Below are 18,848 nucleotides of genomic sequence, written 5' to 3'. Positions count from 1 at the left end.
CAGGACTGTAGTTGTCCCCTGATAACCACAATTGTGGCTCACGGCTATGGGATGAAAAAGGGAGTTTATGGCTCCTTCCTCTTTAGGAAGGAGCCTTGGTCCGGGTAATAAAATACTGGAAGGAAGACAGATGTGGATAATTGAGTCCGCGCCAGCGAGGTGCCTAACAATAATATCATTTTGATATTGAAGTATGGTAACATTACTAATCTTTTTTTGACTACATAGTACTATACATATAAGAATATTGCCGCCAACTAGAGTAGAAAAGTTAGTCATGATAATACTAGACGGCTAAGTTAGTCACGAGCACGTACGGATACACTGTTACACAGTGTGAAAATGTGAAAATATTGATGAATGCTACACCACCCCCCCACACTCCCTCTCATTGACTGTTAGTTTCCTTGCTCTTAACAAATTCAGCAGCACTGCTCGAGAAGCAGAAAAACCCAAAAAAATGTGTCAAAGCCCGGAAAAACCCTGCAGACGCATTTTTTTTCTTTCTTTCTTTTTTTTGCTGTTATCGTAAATCAGTTCCTAACTCACTGAGAAAAGAATTATATCTAAAACGTAGTCTCTAATAAAGCCCGTAGCGGTATAGTACGGGGACCACAATTTTTTCCGAACGGGTATAATTGGTTTTATTTTGTACTGCTTGCATCGGCTCCCATACAATCCATAGACGTAATCTTCGCTCCCAACATACACAACACAAGTTCACACACTCACAGTAGTTTTTTTAATAAACTGCCATAGCCTGACGTCTAAAGATGTATAAAGAAAATTGTGATGCCCTTCTTCGATTAGAAGCTCTAATAAGACAACACGGCTAGATTTTTGACCTTCAACAATGCTTTTTGTATAATGACCAAAGGGTGAAAAGTGGTGGTATATCACCTATCGCTTTGGTATTGTGCGGGGAGGGAGAAGTGGTGGGAAAAAATGATGGGTAGCTTCTGTGGATCGTTTTGCCGCAGTATTAAGCTGAAATAAATAATTTATTAATTAATTATCAACAAAAAATTTTAGTTATTAGAATTAAAATATCTAATATTCTACTATATATAATAATCTTAATAATTCTTGCTGCTTCAAAACACCAAACTGATAAGGAATTAGTTATTTGAGTATCTTTCAACTAGATTAAAATATTAACTAGAATTATAGTCTATTCTCAACAATACTATAAGATATTAAAACTTACGATACTAATACAATAATAATTATTAATAAAAAAGAGAGTTAATTTTAAATTATTAAAATAAAAAGGAAAAAATAAAGAAAAAACATGGCAATGAGTTCTGAAATTGAGGAACGTGCTGTGAAAACATCGTTTGATAAAACCGATTCTGGGAAGCAGGATATCTATGAGGTGAGTAGCTCGCTTGACATCGATGAGCTGGGATCAGATATTGATCCTGAGCAAAATATACGTGAGGACCTGCAAAGAGCTCTGAGTCCGCGTCATATTAATATGATCTCAATTGCTGGTATTATTGGTACAGGTTTATATCTTTCTACGGCTAAATCTTTACACAATGGTGGTCCAGCTTCTCTATTTATGAACTATACAATCCTAGGTGGGAATGTCTACCTAGTTATGTTATCTTTGGGTGAGATGTCCACTTTCATGCCTATCAGTGGATCTTTCTGTTCTTATGCTAAGAAATTTGGCTCTGACTCCTTTGCATGTGCACTAATGTGGAATTATTGGTTTAATGATGCTGTTTCGGTGGCTAGTGACCTTACTGCTCTTCAGCTGGTGCTGGAATACTGGCACACCAGCAGACATCACTTCCCATACTGGGGTGCATCTCTTCTATTTTGGTTCTTAGTTCTATTGCTAAATGTCTTTCATGTGAAATTTTACGGTGAGGCCGAATACTGGCTGGCCCTGTTGAAGGTTATCGCCATTATCATCTTTTTCGTTATGTCAATTATAGTCAACGTTGGACATAACCCACAACACGAATATATTGGATTCAAGTATTGGACACACGGTGATGCACCATTCGTTGATGGGTTCAAAGGTTTTGCCTCCTTATTTGTTAGTGCCAGTTTTGCTTACGGTGGTACCGAATCTGTTACTTTAACTGGTGGTGAAGCTGCTAACCCTGTAAGAAACACACCAAAGGTAATCAAAACTGTTTTCTGGAGAATCTTGGTGTTTTATGTATTTTCTACTTTCTTCATTGCTATGAATGTTCCATACGATTATCCAGGCTTGAACACTAAATCTGTCATAACATCACCATTCACAATTGTGTTCCAAATGGCAGGCACAAGGGGAGCAGGTTCTTTTATGAATGCTGTTATTATGACCAGTGTTATTAGTGCATGTAACCATGCTTTGTTTGCTGGTAGCAGAATTATGTTTAATATGGGTTTAGAAGGTTATTTACCCAAAAAAATTGTATCCAGAACTAACCGTTATAAGGCTCCTTATACCGCTGTCTTGATTACCTGGGGTGTTGGTGGATTATGTTTGGGTGCCAGTTTTATCGGAGCTGGTACATTGTGGACTTGGTTACAAAACATTGTAGGTGTCTCAAATCAAATTGCTTGGTTATGTATTGGTATCACTTCAATCAGATTTAGGAGAGGTTTAGCGGTCCAAGGAAAAACTGATCAACTGAAATTCAAAAACTGGACGTATCCATTCGGTCCTTTCTTCGTTGTCATATTCACAACTTTCATTATTTTAGTCCAGGGTTGGCAGGCATTCTCACCATGGAGCGTGAAGGATTTTTTTTCTGTCTACTTGGAGTTATTTGTCTTTCCAGTTGTTTTCATTTGTTGGTGGTTATATAAAAGAGACTGGTTTATTAAATATGAAGATATGGATTTTGTTACCGACAGATATATTCCATCTAAAGAAATTATCGAACTGAATGAAGAGCTTGATAACTTGAAAGGGTGGAAAAAATTCAGACAAATTCTATCTGATTACTTCATTTAAAGCTTTTTCATATTCTTTAAACCAAAAATAATGACAATTTGCATAATAAACTAACCTAATTTTTAAATACATTAATGGCATTTTTCTTTTATCATTGACAGTTTTTACATTTTTATTTACTATTCAATTCAGCATAAATCATAATACATATATTACTTAAGCTTATTTATATTGCTATATTAATGTTATTCCTATAGTAATAATGAGCAGATATCATAAGTAAAATAGACAGTTGTCTTGAGAAGTGCAACCAAAACATAAAATGCTAACAATTAACACTAAGTTATACACATGATATTAAGTCGAATTTACAATAATAAACGTAAACTAGATGTATAAAAATGCAATAATATATAAATATACACTCAAAAGTGATTAGAAGATCATGTGTCGTTTATAGAGCAACAATACAATCTTGGAGTGGTAACAAGATTAATTAATTGATATCAGCAACTTCTCTTAGCCAGTTATCGAATTTACTATTACCATATTGTATGTCCATAATCCATTTAGCTATTTGCTTAGTTAATGCACCAGATTCCTCACCTGGTAATAATGGTACCTGAATTTTGGAGTCCCTCCAACCAATTTCTTTGATTGGAGAGACAATGGCAGCAGTACCTGCACCGAATGCTTCCACTAATTCACCCTTATTAGATCTTTCTTGTACTTCAGTGATAGTAAAGTATCGTTCATTGACTTCCCAGTCGATAGGGTCAAGGTTTTTCCTTGCTAAAGTTAAGATTGAATCTCTGGTAACACCTTCTAAGATGGTTCCATCTAATGGAGCTGTGACAAGTTCTTTTTTCCCACTAGTTGAGTCTTTGAATACAAAGAAGGCATTCATTGTGCCGACTTCAGTGATGTGATGTTCTGGGCCGAATAGCCACAAGTTTTGCTGATAACCTTTAGCTGCGGCTTGAGTTTGTGGGAGAACACATGGGGCATAATTAGCACCCAATTTCTTATCACCCACACCGCCTGGCCAAGCTCTTGTGGCGTAATCTGTGGCATCCAGTTTGACAGCTTTGAAACCAGTCTTGTAGTACGGGCCCACTGGAGAGCAGATCACAAATAATAAAGCTTTATCAGGCTTTGCGACACCTAAACCGTCCGTGGTACCGATCATGGTGGGCCGAATGTACAGAGAGTAGCCCTCTCCATCGGGGATCAAGTGTTTATCGAGCTCGATGAGCTTGCCAATCAACTTAATCAACTCTTCGCTATCAAATGTAGGCAGACAGATTCTTGCTGCAGACTTGTTCATCCTTTCCATGTTCTTCTCTGGACGGAACATAGCAACTTTATTGTCCTTCGTTCTGTACGCCTTCATACCTTCAAACAGCTCAAATGCATAATGGAATACAATGCAAGACGGATCCAACTCCAACTTCTGATACGGCTTGATCTCCGGCACACCCCAACCATCGGACTCAGTCCACTCAATAGTAAGCATATGGTCAGTGAATGATTTACCAAACACCAACTGCTCATTAGGTTTCCTCTCACTAGGAGTACCACGGGTCACCTTAACCTTAGAAGCGTCCATACTATTATTTTTTTTTTACTTGCTATGTTACAAGTTGTTTCTCTTGCTTATAACCACAAAACACAATTGAGTCAGACGAAATCCAAGTCCGAACAGCGAAGAAGCCTATTTGAATTGAACCGTTCCAAAACTGGCATGCAGACAGAGCATCAGGCCCTTTTATATATACCTCATCGCTATTACGTCACTGTATTCAATTAATTTTTCAGGCCCAAAGGGCATCGCAAATTAAATTCCGCCAAATAGATAACTCCATTAACCCAGTTGATCCATTCGCATTGTGCTGTTGTGAATAGAATTCCCGGTTGGGTAAAGATTGAGACCAGGACTACTCGCGATTGGTTATAATGGCACTTGACTATATGTGGTGGTCCTTTGGTTAGCGAGGAGTGGGGTAATTTCCCTGATCAAAAAGCCTGTAGTTTTTATTTTGGACATCTATATTACTAAAAAGATATATACATAAATGGATAAGCTGAAAAAAACCTATATAGAATATAGCCTATAGTGTACCGTAGAACAGAATTATTTTGGGGTTTTGTAGAATTGTTGTGGAGACAAGGCCTAAGCTTTGTAAGGGTACTCAACGGGTCTGTCCTTTCTGAGCCAAATTTTCTTCTTCTTTGCGGTTGCTATATGAGTGACGAACCTTTCTACGCAGTACTCCGTCTTGAATTTCTTGATGAAAACAGGGTCCCAAAGTTCAGAGCCGATACCGAGGTCCTTGCAACAACGCATCAGGGCGTTACTCTTGCAACCTTCAGTTGCGGTGGGGATCCCGCTCTCAGCGAAGTAGTCCTGTTCACCACGGGAAACACTGACCAGCTGTCCGTGGCAGACGAGGCCGTACTCTCTAGTGACCAGTTTTGGAGTTACGATGGTTTGTGACCTCGGCACCAGACCCCAGCCACCCGCACCAAACGCTTTATTCAGCACACGACGGTACTTGATCTCCGGTAAGTAGATGAGCCCATCAGGTTTAATCTCAATGTCTGTAGGTGCAAGGCTGGAGGCCAGTGCTTTCTGCACAGTATCATCAAATGGCTTGCTTCCGAGTCCATGCCACGAACTATACCAATCAATTGACGACGACGTCGAGTTTGTTGTTACAGCGACAGCAGCAGCTTGCGGTTCAGCAGGCTCCAATACTTTACCGTTGAGAGCCAAATCCTTAGTAACGGAGCTCTGGATTGGAGCCTTCGCAGCAAAACTGTTCCACCTCACACTGGCTCCGCTTCTCAACGCACTCTTTGCAACAACTCGCATTCCTACTCTCGGAATAACCAAGGAGCCAATCATCTTATCGTCTTCTTTTTATGTTCAACTTTTTTCTATATCTGTCTCTTCTCTATATCTATCTCTGTTCTGCTAAATCTAGAGACTCTCAAATAGATGCTTAACACCAACAACCTCCAACTCCAACCTTATCCAACTAATATTGAATTTGAGATGCTCATCGATAAAGAATGAAACCCACCCTCATCGAATGAGCAATAGTATCAAAGCCCTGTGGTAGCCCTCTTCCGCCACCAAAACATAAAAAAAAAATTCATAGGAATAACTTGTCATATCTAACGTACCATCATGTGACTAAATAAAAACTAACGGTTTTACCCGGCTGTAATCGTATAGAGGTATAAGTTACACCTCACACTGACAGCGTTTCGGCTGTATTGCCATATTAACACGACCACCATTTGACAATACCAATATAACCATCGTATCAACACGAGAATATGCTATGAATCACAACTCCAGACGCATACACTGGTGTTATGAAGCATTTGCATAAATACACAATGCTCAAGAACATCGAATATTTCCATACCCATAACTAACAGCAGAACTAAGCTACCAAATACCATCCAGCTGTAACAACATATGCTGGCTATAATGAGTGGTAAAGAATAGAAATATTGCTAATTAATATACTGTGCTAAGGCATACTATTGTGCTACATCGATATATTACATTTCACCACTATTCTACACAAAGACGTTATATATAACGGTCACGATAGTCCTTAAAACTAACTACATACCCTGTTGTATTGAAATTGATACAGAAATGCTGGCATTTTCTATATAAAAGAAAAAAAGCTTTGTATATAATACAGAATGGTGCCATTGGAGAGGGTGTAAAGCAAAAAGACGCCGTCAAGCCTATTAAAACGAGTGTATTTTTGTCAACAGTTCCAAATCTAGTTTATCAACTGGTAATGGGAGTTTCTAACAATAATTTGTTATTGAACTTTTGAATGTAATTGTAGGCTGTATTTGTCGTTAATGATATTTCTCACGTGAGCCCATCATTAACGAAAGTGCAGTTGCTAAGGAGCGGCACTTTTCGATTCGACTTGTTAAGGAACGTAAGACAAGACACCACGTCAGCCTCGGTTGATTAAATCTGTTAATTTTGGTGTTTGGCTTTAATGGTCTTAATTTCAGGAACGCCAACTAGGATCACCGCTATCTTTCTGCACTTGTTATTTTTAGTTGTATTTTTACTTTGCTTTTAGAGAGTTTGATTTTTCAATCTGTGGTAATAACTCTCTACCAATAGTTGATAATACTAAAATCTTCCCCTCTCGTCGATTACCTTAACTGCCTTATCCATTAACCTCTACTTCATTCCACCCCACTTTGTGTTTCGCTATCGAATAAGAACTAAACAACAGTTGGTGAAATTTACACTTAATAAATGGCTGTCATTAAGAGAAACGTTGTGAAGAAGTCTCTCTCTAGAGAGAATTCCAGCAGCAAGGCTGATTCTGATGATCCAACTATGAAATACACCAAGGGTGTTGCTGCCACTGAGCAATTGGCCCAGAACTGGTTGTTGAATCCTCGTCCTGACCCTAGTAGTTACTACCGAATCGGTGTTTATGTTGCTACTTGTATTGCATTTGTTGTCAGATTCTACAAGATATGGTATCCTCGTGAGGTTGTTTTCGATGAAGTTCATTTTGGTAAGTTCGCCTCGTACTACCTAGAGAGAACGTTCTTCTTCGATGTGCATCCTCCTTTCGCTAAAATGTTGATAGCCTTTATTGGTTGGTTATGCAACTATAACGGTTCCTTTAAGTTTGATGAAATTGGAATGAGCTACGATAAACATCCTGCACCTTTCCTGGCATACAGATCTTTCAATGCGCTTTTGGGTACTTTAACAGTTCCAATCATGTTCGAGACATTAAAGGAGCTAAACTTCAAGGCAATTACTTGTTTCACTGGTGCCATGCTTGTGGCCATCGATAATGCCCATGTAACAGAGACAAGATTGATCTTGCTAGATGCAACCTTACTTATCTCAATTGCTGCAAGTGTATACTGCTACGTTAGATTCTATAAGTACCAATTGACGCAGCCATTTAGTTGGAACTGGTACATTTGGCTATACTTAACGGGTATCTCATTATCATTTGTCATTTCAACCAAGTATATCGGTGTCTTGACCTATGCCTCCATTGGTATCCCAGTTCTAGTCAATTTGTGGCAATTGTGGGATATCAATGCCAAAATCTCCATTAGGATGCTAATCAAACACATTGGTCGCAGACTGAATGGTCTAATTCTAATTCCTTTCCTAATCTACTTATTTTGGTTCCACGTTCATTTCAATGTCTTAAATACCTCTGGTACTGGCGATGTCTTTATGTCTGCTCAATTCCAGGATACGTTAAAGGAGTCTGAGATAACTATGGCTTCAATGCAGGTCAACTATTACGATATTATTACTATAAAGCATTATGATACCGACGCATACCTACATTCCCACTTGGCTAATTATCCAACCCGTTATGAGGATGGTCGTATCTCTTCCTCTGGCCAACAAGTTACTGCTTACACAGAGAGTGATATCAACAATCAATGGGAAATCGTTCCTCTTGAAGATTTAGGTGGAGACAGGACAAAACCAGTACTGATTGGAGACCAATTTAGATTAAGACACGTTAACACTGACACTTATCTACTTGCTCACGATGTGGCTTCTCCACTTTACCCAACCAACGAAGAGATTACTACTATAAGTCCTGAAAAGGAAGATTTCAACGAAAAATTGAACTCCATGGTTTTCTCCTTCGATCCTGTGAAAAAGGGTGACGCTGGTCATATACTTAAGTCCAAGATTACAATCATTCGTATCGTGCATTCTGAAACTAATGTTGCCTTATGGTCTCACAATGATCAATTACTGCCAGACTGGGGTTTCTCCCAACAAGAAGTTAATGGTAACAAAAAGCTTCTCGAAGAAGGTAATTCATGGGTTATTGATTCCATCGAAAACGTTGAAGGTAACAGAAATCAACATGTACCAAAGGTTATCAGAAAAATGCCATTTTTGAACAAATGGTTGGAACAGCAAAAACTAATGTTTGAACATAACAATAAGTTATCTTCAGAGCACCCATTTGCCTCACAACCACAATCTTGGCCAGGAAGCATGTCTGGTGTTTCTTTCTGGACTAAGTCCTCTGAAAAAAGACAGATTTATTTTATTGGTAATATTGTTGGGTTTTGGTTTGAAGTGGTCAGTTTGGCAGTCTATGTTGGTTTAATCCTAGCCGACCAATTGTCTAGACAAAGAGGTTATTTTGTTTTGAACAAAATCAGTAGAGAGAAGGTATATGGGCCACTTGCATTCCTATTCTGTGGTTGGTGTTGTCATTACTTCCCATTCTTCCTAATGGGCCGTCAAAAATTTTTACATCATTATCTACCAGCTCATTTGATTGCTGCACTATTTTCAGTTGGTGTATGGGAACTGCTCTTTAGCCAATGTAAATCGTATGACCCATCCAATGACGAAGAAAAGCCTGGATCATCTTATGATAGACAGCCCGAAGTTTCAGGTAAATCATACTTAATCTTCAATATTGTTGTTCTATCGGGCATGATCTGGTTCTTCATTTATTTTGCACCATTAATTTACGGTACACCTCTAACTCCTGAACAAGTTCAAAATAGAATGTGGATGGACATAACTCTAAACTATGCTAAATAGTGAATTGAGACTTATCAAAAAAATTTAATAACATCAAGAATAATTATAAAAATCTCATAAACTCTGTTACTAAATCTATATTAGGTATATATAGTAGCAATTGATAACTTTAATGAAAAATATTTTGTCTATAATGTCACATAAATTCTACCTTAGAATATGAAAGAAAAAAAACTGAAGGATATATATAATATTACATGTGTGTATCAGTTTAAGGTGGGGAAAGGAAATGACCGATGCATTCTATTAATCAACAACAAGTAGTTAGGTTCGTTTTCAGCAGTAATGTACCCATGACGGATCAAGAATTCAACCATAATCAGTCCGCAATTTGGTTTGAACTCTTTATTGACTAGAGCGTCCAATGTTTCTTGTAAATTGAGAACATTGAAACTATCAACCTCACCATCGTTTGGTTTGGGTTGAATATCAGCAGAACACTCAAGATCATATATATACTCAACTTCACCTACAATAGAAGAGGCTTCTGTTGCAAATTTATCTTGATCAATTGAGCCAGGGAAGTAGAAGTAGGAAACGACACTGGCAGCTCTGATATTGTTCTCAATAACAGATTTCGACAAATTTGCCTCTTCTACGCTCTCTTTGAAAAGAGTTTCCTCAATTCCGTATGGATAACCCAAACCACCAGCTATAATATTATCCAGCATATAGGGCCATGTGGGTTTTGTTTTTGATCTTCTAGGAATCCAGAAGCGTATTTCATTAGTGTTTTTGTCCAAGATATAACCGTTGACATGAACACCATATGTGATAATTCCAAGCACACCCGAGAGTGCACGTTCAACCAAAACGTAGGGCTTCTTGTTCACCCATACTGCATATTTTTCATTTCTCCAACCCTTGACCCCATCTAACGACGACTTCTCATAGAGAATTTTACCTAACACATCAAGAAGTCCATTCCTCTTATCATAACCAAGTCCCGACCGGAACTGGATTTCATGCCTCTCTTCATCCTTAGTAAATAAATCTGTAAACTCGTGTTCTGCAACTCTCAGCATCTCCTCATAAACAACCTTCAACACAAAACCAACCCTGGTCCCATACTCAGTAGTAAGATAGTAAACTTCCTTCTTAAACAGCTCATACTCCTCGTAATCAGCAGGCAACGAGTCAACCCTATCCACTATCTCCAAGAAACTGAACCCTATTTCATCATCTCTCGCCGTCCTCACAATCTCCTCCCTCGAAGTGGGAGTACGTTTCACTACTTTGACCATTAGTACCCTATACGAAAGATCAATGCTGATAAACCACTAGGACCATACAATCACATACCTGTGTTATAAAAAGGTTCTGTCTTGTATCAATGGTCATCGCTCAGGTCTCCCGCAGCCCAAAATTCGCCAAAAATCAGTGCACGTGCATTCGTGTAATATTATACCATTATATCAACGATATAATGGTGGTTATGTTTATTATATTCTCGAAATCGATAGTCTTGCTTAGCTGTTCACTGATAGGTATGATACAGACCATTCGCAGAAGTGCTGGGATTGGCTCGGTAGACAGTGATTGGTGTCTGCCAGTTTTTGGCAGAAGCTATCGAACACGGTCTGGTTTTGTATGGTGACTTCCTCTATGTTGGGTAGAGATTTATCGACTTTGTCACAGTATAAAAGCTTGTAGCTATCTGAGAGGTGTTTGTCCGCGAAGTGTACATCTACTTCATAGGCCAACAACCACAGGAACAGCTTTGTGCCGTCGGGAGCCACAATCCTAAAGTATCTTGCTGAATTAAATTTGAGAAGGCTTACTATGCTGGCTAATACCTCGAGGTAGTCAGCATAGATCTCTCTTCGGGTCTCTGATCCCAGCTGTAAGGTGAGGTTTCTCTTCTGTAACGTTATCAGGTCACTCCTATGGTCGATGGTACCCAATTTATGCTTGCAGTTGATACAATCCACGTCGGGTGAACCGCCATCGCCTATGGTCACTTTGTCCTCAATTGTTTCCTTACAGACCTGAAAGAAACTGTTACCAACCAGCAGTTCTCCAGATCTAGGTTTCAAATCAATGTATTTGGCATCAAGAGGGAGGGCCTTGGTCTTATCATCTTCGAGACTCGGTTTGTGACAGTGCCAGAAATCCATGAACTCCGCCCAAAACTCAGAAGGCATCTCATTGACCCTGGTAACGTTCCCGCGAGAGTCCAGAACCGACTCTTGTTGACAATTGCAGCACATAAACCGGAAACCACCGCTACCACAAGCTTCCAGCACCGCCATCCCCCACTTGTCTTCTGGCAAATCAACTAAAGAGGCATCTCTGCGCCGGGCTGCCAGCTCATGCTTCAGACGTACATAAGACCCACGGACCTCCACAGACCCTGGTTCTAACCCAGTACCAACATCAACCTTGACAACCTGATCACCATACTTGATCTGCATTTCTCCACTCTCAGTGATTGTAACTGTAGCTATATCCATCGCTTTGGGCATCGCCTTGGGCATCGCCTTGAGCATAGGCTGTGCTGGGCTGTCACCCTCTACCGAAACCAGAGTCACCCCAATGTTAGGCAACGTTTCTACCAAGTACCGCATTTCTAGCCTTCGTCCGTTGCTTTAGATCCTGACTTTTACTTTGCGATGAGCTAAATTCAATATACTGGCTCTAAGGCCCAATTTTTTCAATATTAAAGGCCCGGTATACTGCAAAGGCCATTTTATAAGGAAGGTCTTCAAAACATAAGCAAGAATATATCAGGGTATTTCTTATACTACAAGGTACTCAATTGGTTTAGTATCAGATATATCAGAGAGCTAGATGTCGTCGTTTAGTTTCCTGAACCAGTCACCGGATATTGAGAAGCTCGAGGCGGAGGAGCACTCGAGGGAGGCCCAGATTGAGCAGTGCTTTCAGTTGTTCCAGGAGGCGTTGAAGTTGCTCAAGGCTGGTGATTATAGTGGTGCAGACTCTGTGTTCAAGGTATTGATGGCTCAGGATGTAATTAAACCGAATAAGTGGGGGTTTTACGCGTATAGTTCTTCGATTGTGGACAATTTGCGGTACTTGGTGTACAGGAACCGCGGGTTCTACTACTACAAGTACCTGATCCAGCAGGATTATGACACTCTGGACCCGCCAGAGATTGTGGATAACGTGTTGAAGATGGTGGAGAATCTAGTGGAGTCGCTAAGACATAGTGACGCGGATCATAACGTGATTGAGGTGTTGATACAGATATTCGAAAGCTTTAAGAGTAAGCGTGCCCAGAAACTACTGCTAGAGTGTGAGTTTATGAGTAAAAACTCTCATCTCTACTTCACAGGCAGGAAACACTCCAATATTCTTCCTCAATTGAAAGTGCTGATCTCTCAGTATATCAACATCCTAAATGATCTCCATGATACCACTAAGATTGAGCAGAGTAACCCTTTCATGCATGATGAATCGCTGTTAACTAATAAACCAAAAACAGATCCTAAGTATCTCAAAATCCTCGAGAAACTCAATAAATTAAGAAATGAGGACGACGAAATTTTAAAAACTTTGGATATACACGAAATCGACCTAAGCTCATACGATTGGCCTACACTGGTTAGATCTCTCAGAGAAACGTTGCCAACAATAAAGACACTAGCTCTTTATGGCAGGAACTCCGATCCGTATGCTGAAACAGAGGCACCAATAGAGGGCATCAAATTTATTGTTAACGAGGATGTTAAGAATAAGAATGCTACCAAATCAGAACAAACTGAGTCTACAAAAGGTAATGAACAAGAACCAAATGTAAAGAAGGAAAATGATTCCGAGGCTAAAGGAATTGTCAGCGTAAGTACTCTACCAAAGAAACGTCCTAGCACTGAGATTGAACCAAAACAAGCTCAAAGAACCAGTAAGAGGTTTAGAGATAGGGGCGAAGCAGATAGTACAGAGGATGATGGAAAGCTTTTGTTTAAGATGACTTTTGAAATCTACTCGCAAAATTTGAACAGAGTTGAAATCAAAACTCCCTATGAATATAGTGATGTTGTGAAGGAGGATCCGTTCGTTGAAAACGAAAGTCTAATAGCTCATCATGACTTTTTGTTGTGTATGAAAAAATGGAGCCAATGGCACACAGATTGCTTTTCAGAACATGATAAAGATTTTAAGAAAAATAATGAAGATATTGGGAAGGAATTAAATCTCAATCACTTCAAGGAACTCTTAAAATCGTCATCATTTCAGAAACAGAAAAACTTACAACCTGACATAAGCACTGACTTCTTAGATTCATTCCTAGCAAATATATCCATAAGAAGTCACCATTTCCATGAGATAAGATTTAAACTGCTATGGTATTTATTTGATAATCGTGAAGGAGGTAGTCTTTTACTTTCGACAACATGGAATACACAAATGTTTAAAGATGTCGAATGGCTCACACTAAATATTGAGCGCAATATATTTAATTTTATCCAAATCGATCCCTTGAAGAATAGATTTGTTGCATTGGCTGTCCTTGAAATATTGATTAACTTGTTGGTAGCACTTACTGAAGAACTAAGTGACAAACTCCTTCTAGGATTAAAGGCAAACGAACAAAAATTGCAAAGGGGAAAAACGGAGAAAAAAATTAAGAAATGGTTTACATTATTTAACGCTACAGATTTTAAAGATGATAATTGGAAAATAAGATATCTATGGTGTCAATATAATTATCTTCAATGTATTGCCGATGTCAAAGATCCCCAACTAATGGAAAAGTTAAATGAAATAAAAAAAATTTCTGCGAGGTTATCTAATCCAGTATCTATATCATATGGCAATTTTGAACACATTATGGATTTTAGCATCGCAATAGTTGACTCTCAAATCAAAAAACTTAATATGTTAAATAAGCTAGCATCTTCTTCTGAAGGTACTGAATGCGAAGATGCTAGTGCCACCCATTTAGCCTCTTTAGAAAACATATTGATTGCGTCAATCTTGGATAATCAGCAAAAAAACAATCAATCGGATAATGAAATAGAAGGTAAATTACCATCTGATGAGGAAAATAATGATATGATCGAATTTCTTAAAGGTGCACCATTTATGCTGAAATTCAAATTATGGGAACTAATCTATACAAAATACTGCGCTAATAGTGATCTACAAAAGTCAACATTGACATTTTCAATCATGCTATCATTGCTTTACGAAACTATATCAGATGAAACTTATAACAGTTTACCTGAAAAATCGAGACAAGAAAGGTTACTGTCTACATTATCACTATTAAAGAATATCAGTCATCAATGTGTAACAGTACTGAAAAATAGTAGCTGGTCGCAAAGTACATTTAAATGGTATGATGAGACCATGATAAAGTTGGGTCAATTTTTCTACATATTATTTCCAATGTTACCTTGTAATATTAGCCCAAAAAATGGTGGTAAAACATTTTTTGAGCTGGCAATCAAATCATCGAAAAAATTGAAATCATTATTTATTGACGTATCGTCATTGTTGTTGTTCTTTTTGAACATTAAGCTGAGGACTATTTCTGAACCTGAGTTTGATCTTGAGAACTCAATAATCGACCTCGTTCATTATATGCATACATCTGTAGGGTTCTATAAGTTTTGTGACTATGCTAATGGTGATTTCCTGCAAGTATCAGAAAATCTAATCTGTCAATTCACAAATGAAAAAGCCTTCTCACAGTTAAAACAAATTATGTGGTGTAAATATCACTTCCTCCTTTCAGGTGATAGTTCAGTTGTTGTTCAACATGATACCAAACCTATGGAGATGTCAAAGATGGTTTCTCTTCCATTGGGTATATATTTGGTTAAATTACAGTACCAGGATAAACATCCATGTATTCATACTGCTAAAATATCTTCCAAACAAATCCTTGATACAATAATAGAGACATTTGGAGATTTGACTACTCAAGACAGTTATGTTATGATGAGAAATAACCACTCATTTAACAGCTATCTTAAAAGTAACATAACCGCTAAACAAATATATTTAGCCTTTGAAGGTAAGGAAAAAATTGAACTAAAAACTCCTGGTGATGAGTTCCAAAAGGCACTTGATGCTGGTGTGTTTTACGTTGCTGGTATTCAAGCTCTTAATTTATATAAAATCAGAAAAAAATCGGTTCAAGCCAGACCATCTGAACTAGATGCAATCATAACAATGTTCAAAAATGATATTTTATATAACACAAGGCGTTTTGAGAGCTGGTTTCTGTTAGGAAGATGCTATAGTTACATTGTAGAGGATGATCTGCTTTGGACCGCGGACAAGTTATCATCCCCCGAAAAGAAATCAAACATTGCCAGGCATCAAAAGCAAGCCATACTATGTTATATTATGGCGGTCACTATTTATTTTGATGCTGAGACTTCTCGTACAAACGAAGAAAAGAAGGTCCTAACTGAATGCCTTGAGTCTTTATCCAACGAATTGATGATTGCTTATTTCAAACCCATGGAAAAGTGGTGCTTTTTACCTTCTGATTCAGCAAATTCTTCTCAATCACAACAATCCAATCTTGAAAACCCCTCAGAGGAATTTTCTAATTTCTCAATAGCAGATAACGAAATTGAAGAAGCAATGTTGAAATGTTATAAGATAGCTAACGAATTCACCAAAGAACTTCTCCCTACTAAATTATATCAATCTGAAAATTGGTTAAATTATTATTCTTCCGCGGATGTTATATACAATAGTAAAAGTACTGATAAAGTTCCTGTGCTAGAGAATATTAAGAGAGCGTGCGAAATTGCTGAGCAGACCACTTCCATAAAAGATTCTGTAGTTGAGCCACACCTAATGCAACTGTACTTTCTTTACAATTTTATGAAGGGAGATCAGTTAGAGTATGAAAATTGTCTACAGATGTTACAGGAAAACAAATTTTTCTTAGATCATTCAGATATGGATTGGTCTATCGATAAGTCACTGTCAACAGAAGAGCAACGGAAGGCCTTTTTCCTGAAAATCATAGCTTTACTGAACCATATACTCTTTATGGACAAGAAAAAATGGCAACACCAGCCTTACTATTTTTTAGCCAAAATCCACTTCGAAGAGTTTGGAGATATCAATAAGGCCAAGGAGTGCATGGATAATTTAGTCTCAATAAAAGCTGTTAACAAAAATCTAGTTAATATCTGGAAACCTGATTTTGAGCGACCTGGCCAACATTTCGTATTCACTTATACATATGTCATGTTTTACTTAGAGTTGTTGAAAAAAGATCAAGACCCAACATCTATAGGTCTAGTAACTAAAAAACTAAGAAGATTCAGCTCAGGTATGGCCTACGTTTCTAAAGCAAGCGAAATAGCTACTAGTTACTTCCTGGCATGTGTTTCCGAAAAGTACAAACTTATGGACAAAGCTGAGGTCGAGCTCTATATGAGCACTGTATATTCTGCAGACTTCATGCCGTATAGTGACGAGATTATCGCGAAACTGAAGGACAACCCTCTTCCAGAAGACATCACTGAGGTGCTCCGCGTGTCTTACCAGCTGAAGAAAGGTACCAACAGTGTCACCTACGACACCGTATGCCTGTCGATCTTCTTCCAGTACGTCTACAAACCCTACGCAAAGGACAAACCCTCGATCACGGAGTCCGCAGAGGCCACTAAAAACCCAGCTGACCTGAAGGCTATGCTCAGGAAAAAGGTAAGCAAGAAGGACGCCTTCGATAAAATTAAAGTATTCGTAGAGAAGTCATAGTATGTGCCATTTATATCATGTGCCATTTGGCCCTACTTTTCTGCATCTATTCATCTGGCTTCCAAAGTCCTACTTTTGTACATGTGACCTGCTACAGTAGAGCCAACCGTTGCTGGTTACACTTCGGAAGATCGTTCATTTCTTTTTAGGAACATCCAAATTTTTCTTAGGTGCTGGATGGAGGTTTTTGGTAGACCTTTGGGCATGTGAAAAGGTTTAAAATACCCAAAGTATGACGTATGTCAGCTCGAAAGGCCGAAATCGCTGAAATTTTTTTTTTCACAGTTTTTCAATTTTTTTTTCACTTCTAGCAAATATTCTTGATTTGATATGGTAAAGGGACTCATTTTATGATCGACAAACTTCGTATTTTTTAATTGCAATACCTTCAATTGAGCTAAATATAAGAAATTCTCATATTTTTTTTATCCTCTGTCTATTTCAATTCTTTGAATAACGAAGTAACCTAATATAAAAATAAAATAAAAAATGAGTTCAAAGTGTGTTAACGTTGCAGTCATTGGTACTGGTGTTGTTGGTTCTGCTTTCATGGACCAAATTTTGGCCATGAAGTCTCACATCTCCTATAATGTCATCTATGTTGCTCAGATGAACAAGGCCCTGGTCTCTAAGGACTACAAGCCACTGGACTTGTCTTCTAACTGGTCTGCTGCTGTCGATGCTGCCACTGACGGCCCAATGGATCTGGATTTGCTAGTTGACTACTTGAAGAAATCTCCATGCCCAGCTATCCTAGTCGACAACACTTCCAGTGCTGCTATTGCCAGCAAGTACGCCTCTTTTGTCGAAAACGGTATTTCTATTGCCACCCCAAACAAGAAGGCCTTCTCTTCTGACTTAGCCACTTGGAACTCCCTATTCTCTGGTAAGCCAACTAACGGTCTGGTGTACCATGAAGCTACCGTTGGTGCTGGTCTACCAATTCTAGGTTTCTTGAGAGAAATTATCCAAACCGGTGACGAAATCGAAAAGATTGAAGGTATCTTCTCTGGTACTTTGTCTTACATTTTCAATGAATTTTCTACCACCTCCTCTAACGATGTCAAGTTCTCTGATGTTGTTAAGGTAGCAAAGGAGTTGGGTTACACAGAACCTGATCCAAGAGATGACTTAAATGGTTTAGATGTTGCAAGAAAGGTTACCATTGTTGCCAGAATTTCTGGTCTAAAGGTTGAATCTCCTACTTCATTCCCAGTACAATCCCTAATTCCAAAGCCATTAGAGTCTGTTGAATCCGTTGCTGAATTTATGGAAAAGCTACCAGAATACGACAACGAACTTGCTGAACTTAAGAAAGAAGCAGCCAAAGAGAACAAGGTTTTAAGATTTATTGGTAAGGTTGATGTCGCCAGCGGCACTACCTCTGTTGGAATTGAAAAATACGACCACTCACACCCATTTGCTTCTTTGAAGGGCTCTGACAATGTTATCTCTATCAAGACTAAGCGTTACAGCAACCCAGTTATCATTCAAGGTGCCGGTGCCGGTGCTGCTGTTACCGCCGCTGGTATTCTTGGTGATGTTATTAAAGCATCTCAAAGACTAGTCGGCGCTTAATCAACGGAAAAAAAACTTTAATAATAGTATAATTACAGTTATCATGCTGCATCACTTAAC

General features: G+C 38.5%; 8 protein-coding genes across 8 annotated transcripts; 4 read left to right on the top strand and 4 right to left on the bottom strand.

The window, feature by feature from the left end:
• Positions 1–1,291: 1,291 nt before the first annotated feature.
• On the top strand, positions 1,292–2,962 carry RNJ42_00581 (Basic amino-acid permease; the record flags this gene model as incomplete). The annotated part of the gene is made up of 1 exon (XM_071050751.1): positions 1,292–2,962. The coding sequence occupies one exon, from the start codon at positions 1,292–1,294 to the stop codon at positions 2,960–2,962; it is 1,671 nt and encodes a 556-aa protein (XP_070908541.1).
• Positions 2,963–3,398: 436 nt separating this feature from the next.
• Positions 3,399–4,511, bottom strand: BAT2 (branched-chain-amino-acid transaminase BAT2; the record flags this gene model as incomplete). The annotated part of the gene is made up of 1 exon (XM_071050750.1): positions 3,399–4,511. One exon carries the CDS (start codon positions 4,509–4,511, stop codon positions 3,399–3,401), a length of 1,113 nt encoding a protein of 370 aa, XP_070908540.1.
• A 564-nt stretch (positions 4,512–5,075) lies between these two features.
• On the bottom strand, positions 5,076–5,810 carry MGM101 (Mgm101p; the record flags this gene model as incomplete). The annotated part of the gene is made up of 1 exon (XM_071050749.1): positions 5,076–5,810. The coding sequence occupies one exon, from the start codon at positions 5,808–5,810 to the stop codon at positions 5,076–5,078; it is 735 nt and encodes a 244-aa protein (XP_070908539.1).
• Positions 5,811–7,211: 1,401 nt separating this feature from the next.
• PMT4 (dolichyl-phosphate-mannose-protein mannosyltransferase) lies at positions 7,212–9,515 on the top strand (the record flags this gene model as incomplete). Its single annotated transcript, XM_071050748.1, has 1 exon — positions 7,212–9,515. One exon carries the CDS (start codon positions 7,212–7,214, stop codon positions 9,513–9,515), a length of 2,304 nt encoding a protein of 767 aa, XP_070908538.1.
• Positions 9,516–9,721: 206 nt separating this feature from the next.
• Positions 9,722–10,759, bottom strand: RNJ42_00577 (uncharacterized protein; the record flags this gene model as incomplete). Its single annotated transcript, XM_071050747.1, has 1 exon — positions 9,722–10,759. One exon carries the CDS (start codon positions 10,757–10,759, stop codon positions 9,722–9,724), a length of 1,038 nt encoding a protein of 345 aa, XP_070908537.1.
• A 225-nt stretch (positions 10,760–10,984) lies between these two features.
• On the bottom strand, positions 10,985–12,082 carry IPA1 (putative polyadenylation protein; the record flags this gene model as incomplete). The annotated part of the gene is made up of 1 exon (XM_071050746.1): positions 10,985–12,082. One exon carries the CDS (start codon positions 12,080–12,082, stop codon positions 10,985–10,987), a length of 1,098 nt encoding a protein of 365 aa, XP_070908536.1.
• A 223-nt stretch (positions 12,083–12,305) lies between these two features.
• HIR3 (Hir3p) lies at positions 12,306–17,210 on the top strand (the record flags this gene model as incomplete). Its single annotated transcript, XM_071050745.1, has 1 exon — positions 12,306–17,210. One exon carries the CDS (start codon positions 12,306–12,308, stop codon positions 17,208–17,210), a length of 4,905 nt encoding a protein of 1,634 aa, XP_070908535.1.
• Positions 17,211–17,699: 489 nt separating this feature from the next.
• Positions 17,700–18,788, top strand: HOM6 (homoserine dehydrogenase; the record flags this gene model as incomplete). Its single annotated transcript, XM_071050744.1, has 1 exon — positions 17,700–18,788. The coding sequence occupies one exon, from the start codon at positions 17,700–17,702 to the stop codon at positions 18,786–18,788; it is 1,089 nt and encodes a 362-aa protein (XP_070908534.1).
• Between the last annotated feature and the right edge of the window lie 60 nt (positions 18,789–18,848).

This window comes from Nakaseomyces bracarensis (assembly GCF_045282275.1).
Source record: "Nakaseomyces bracarensis strain CBM3 chromosome Unknown Scaff3_0, whole genome shotgun sequence".
Classification (NCBI taxonomy): Eukaryota; Fungi; Ascomycota; class Saccharomycetes; order Saccharomycetales; family Saccharomycetaceae; genus Nakaseomyces; species Nakaseomyces bracarensis.
This window is presented reverse-complemented; position numbering and strand designations above follow the sequence as displayed.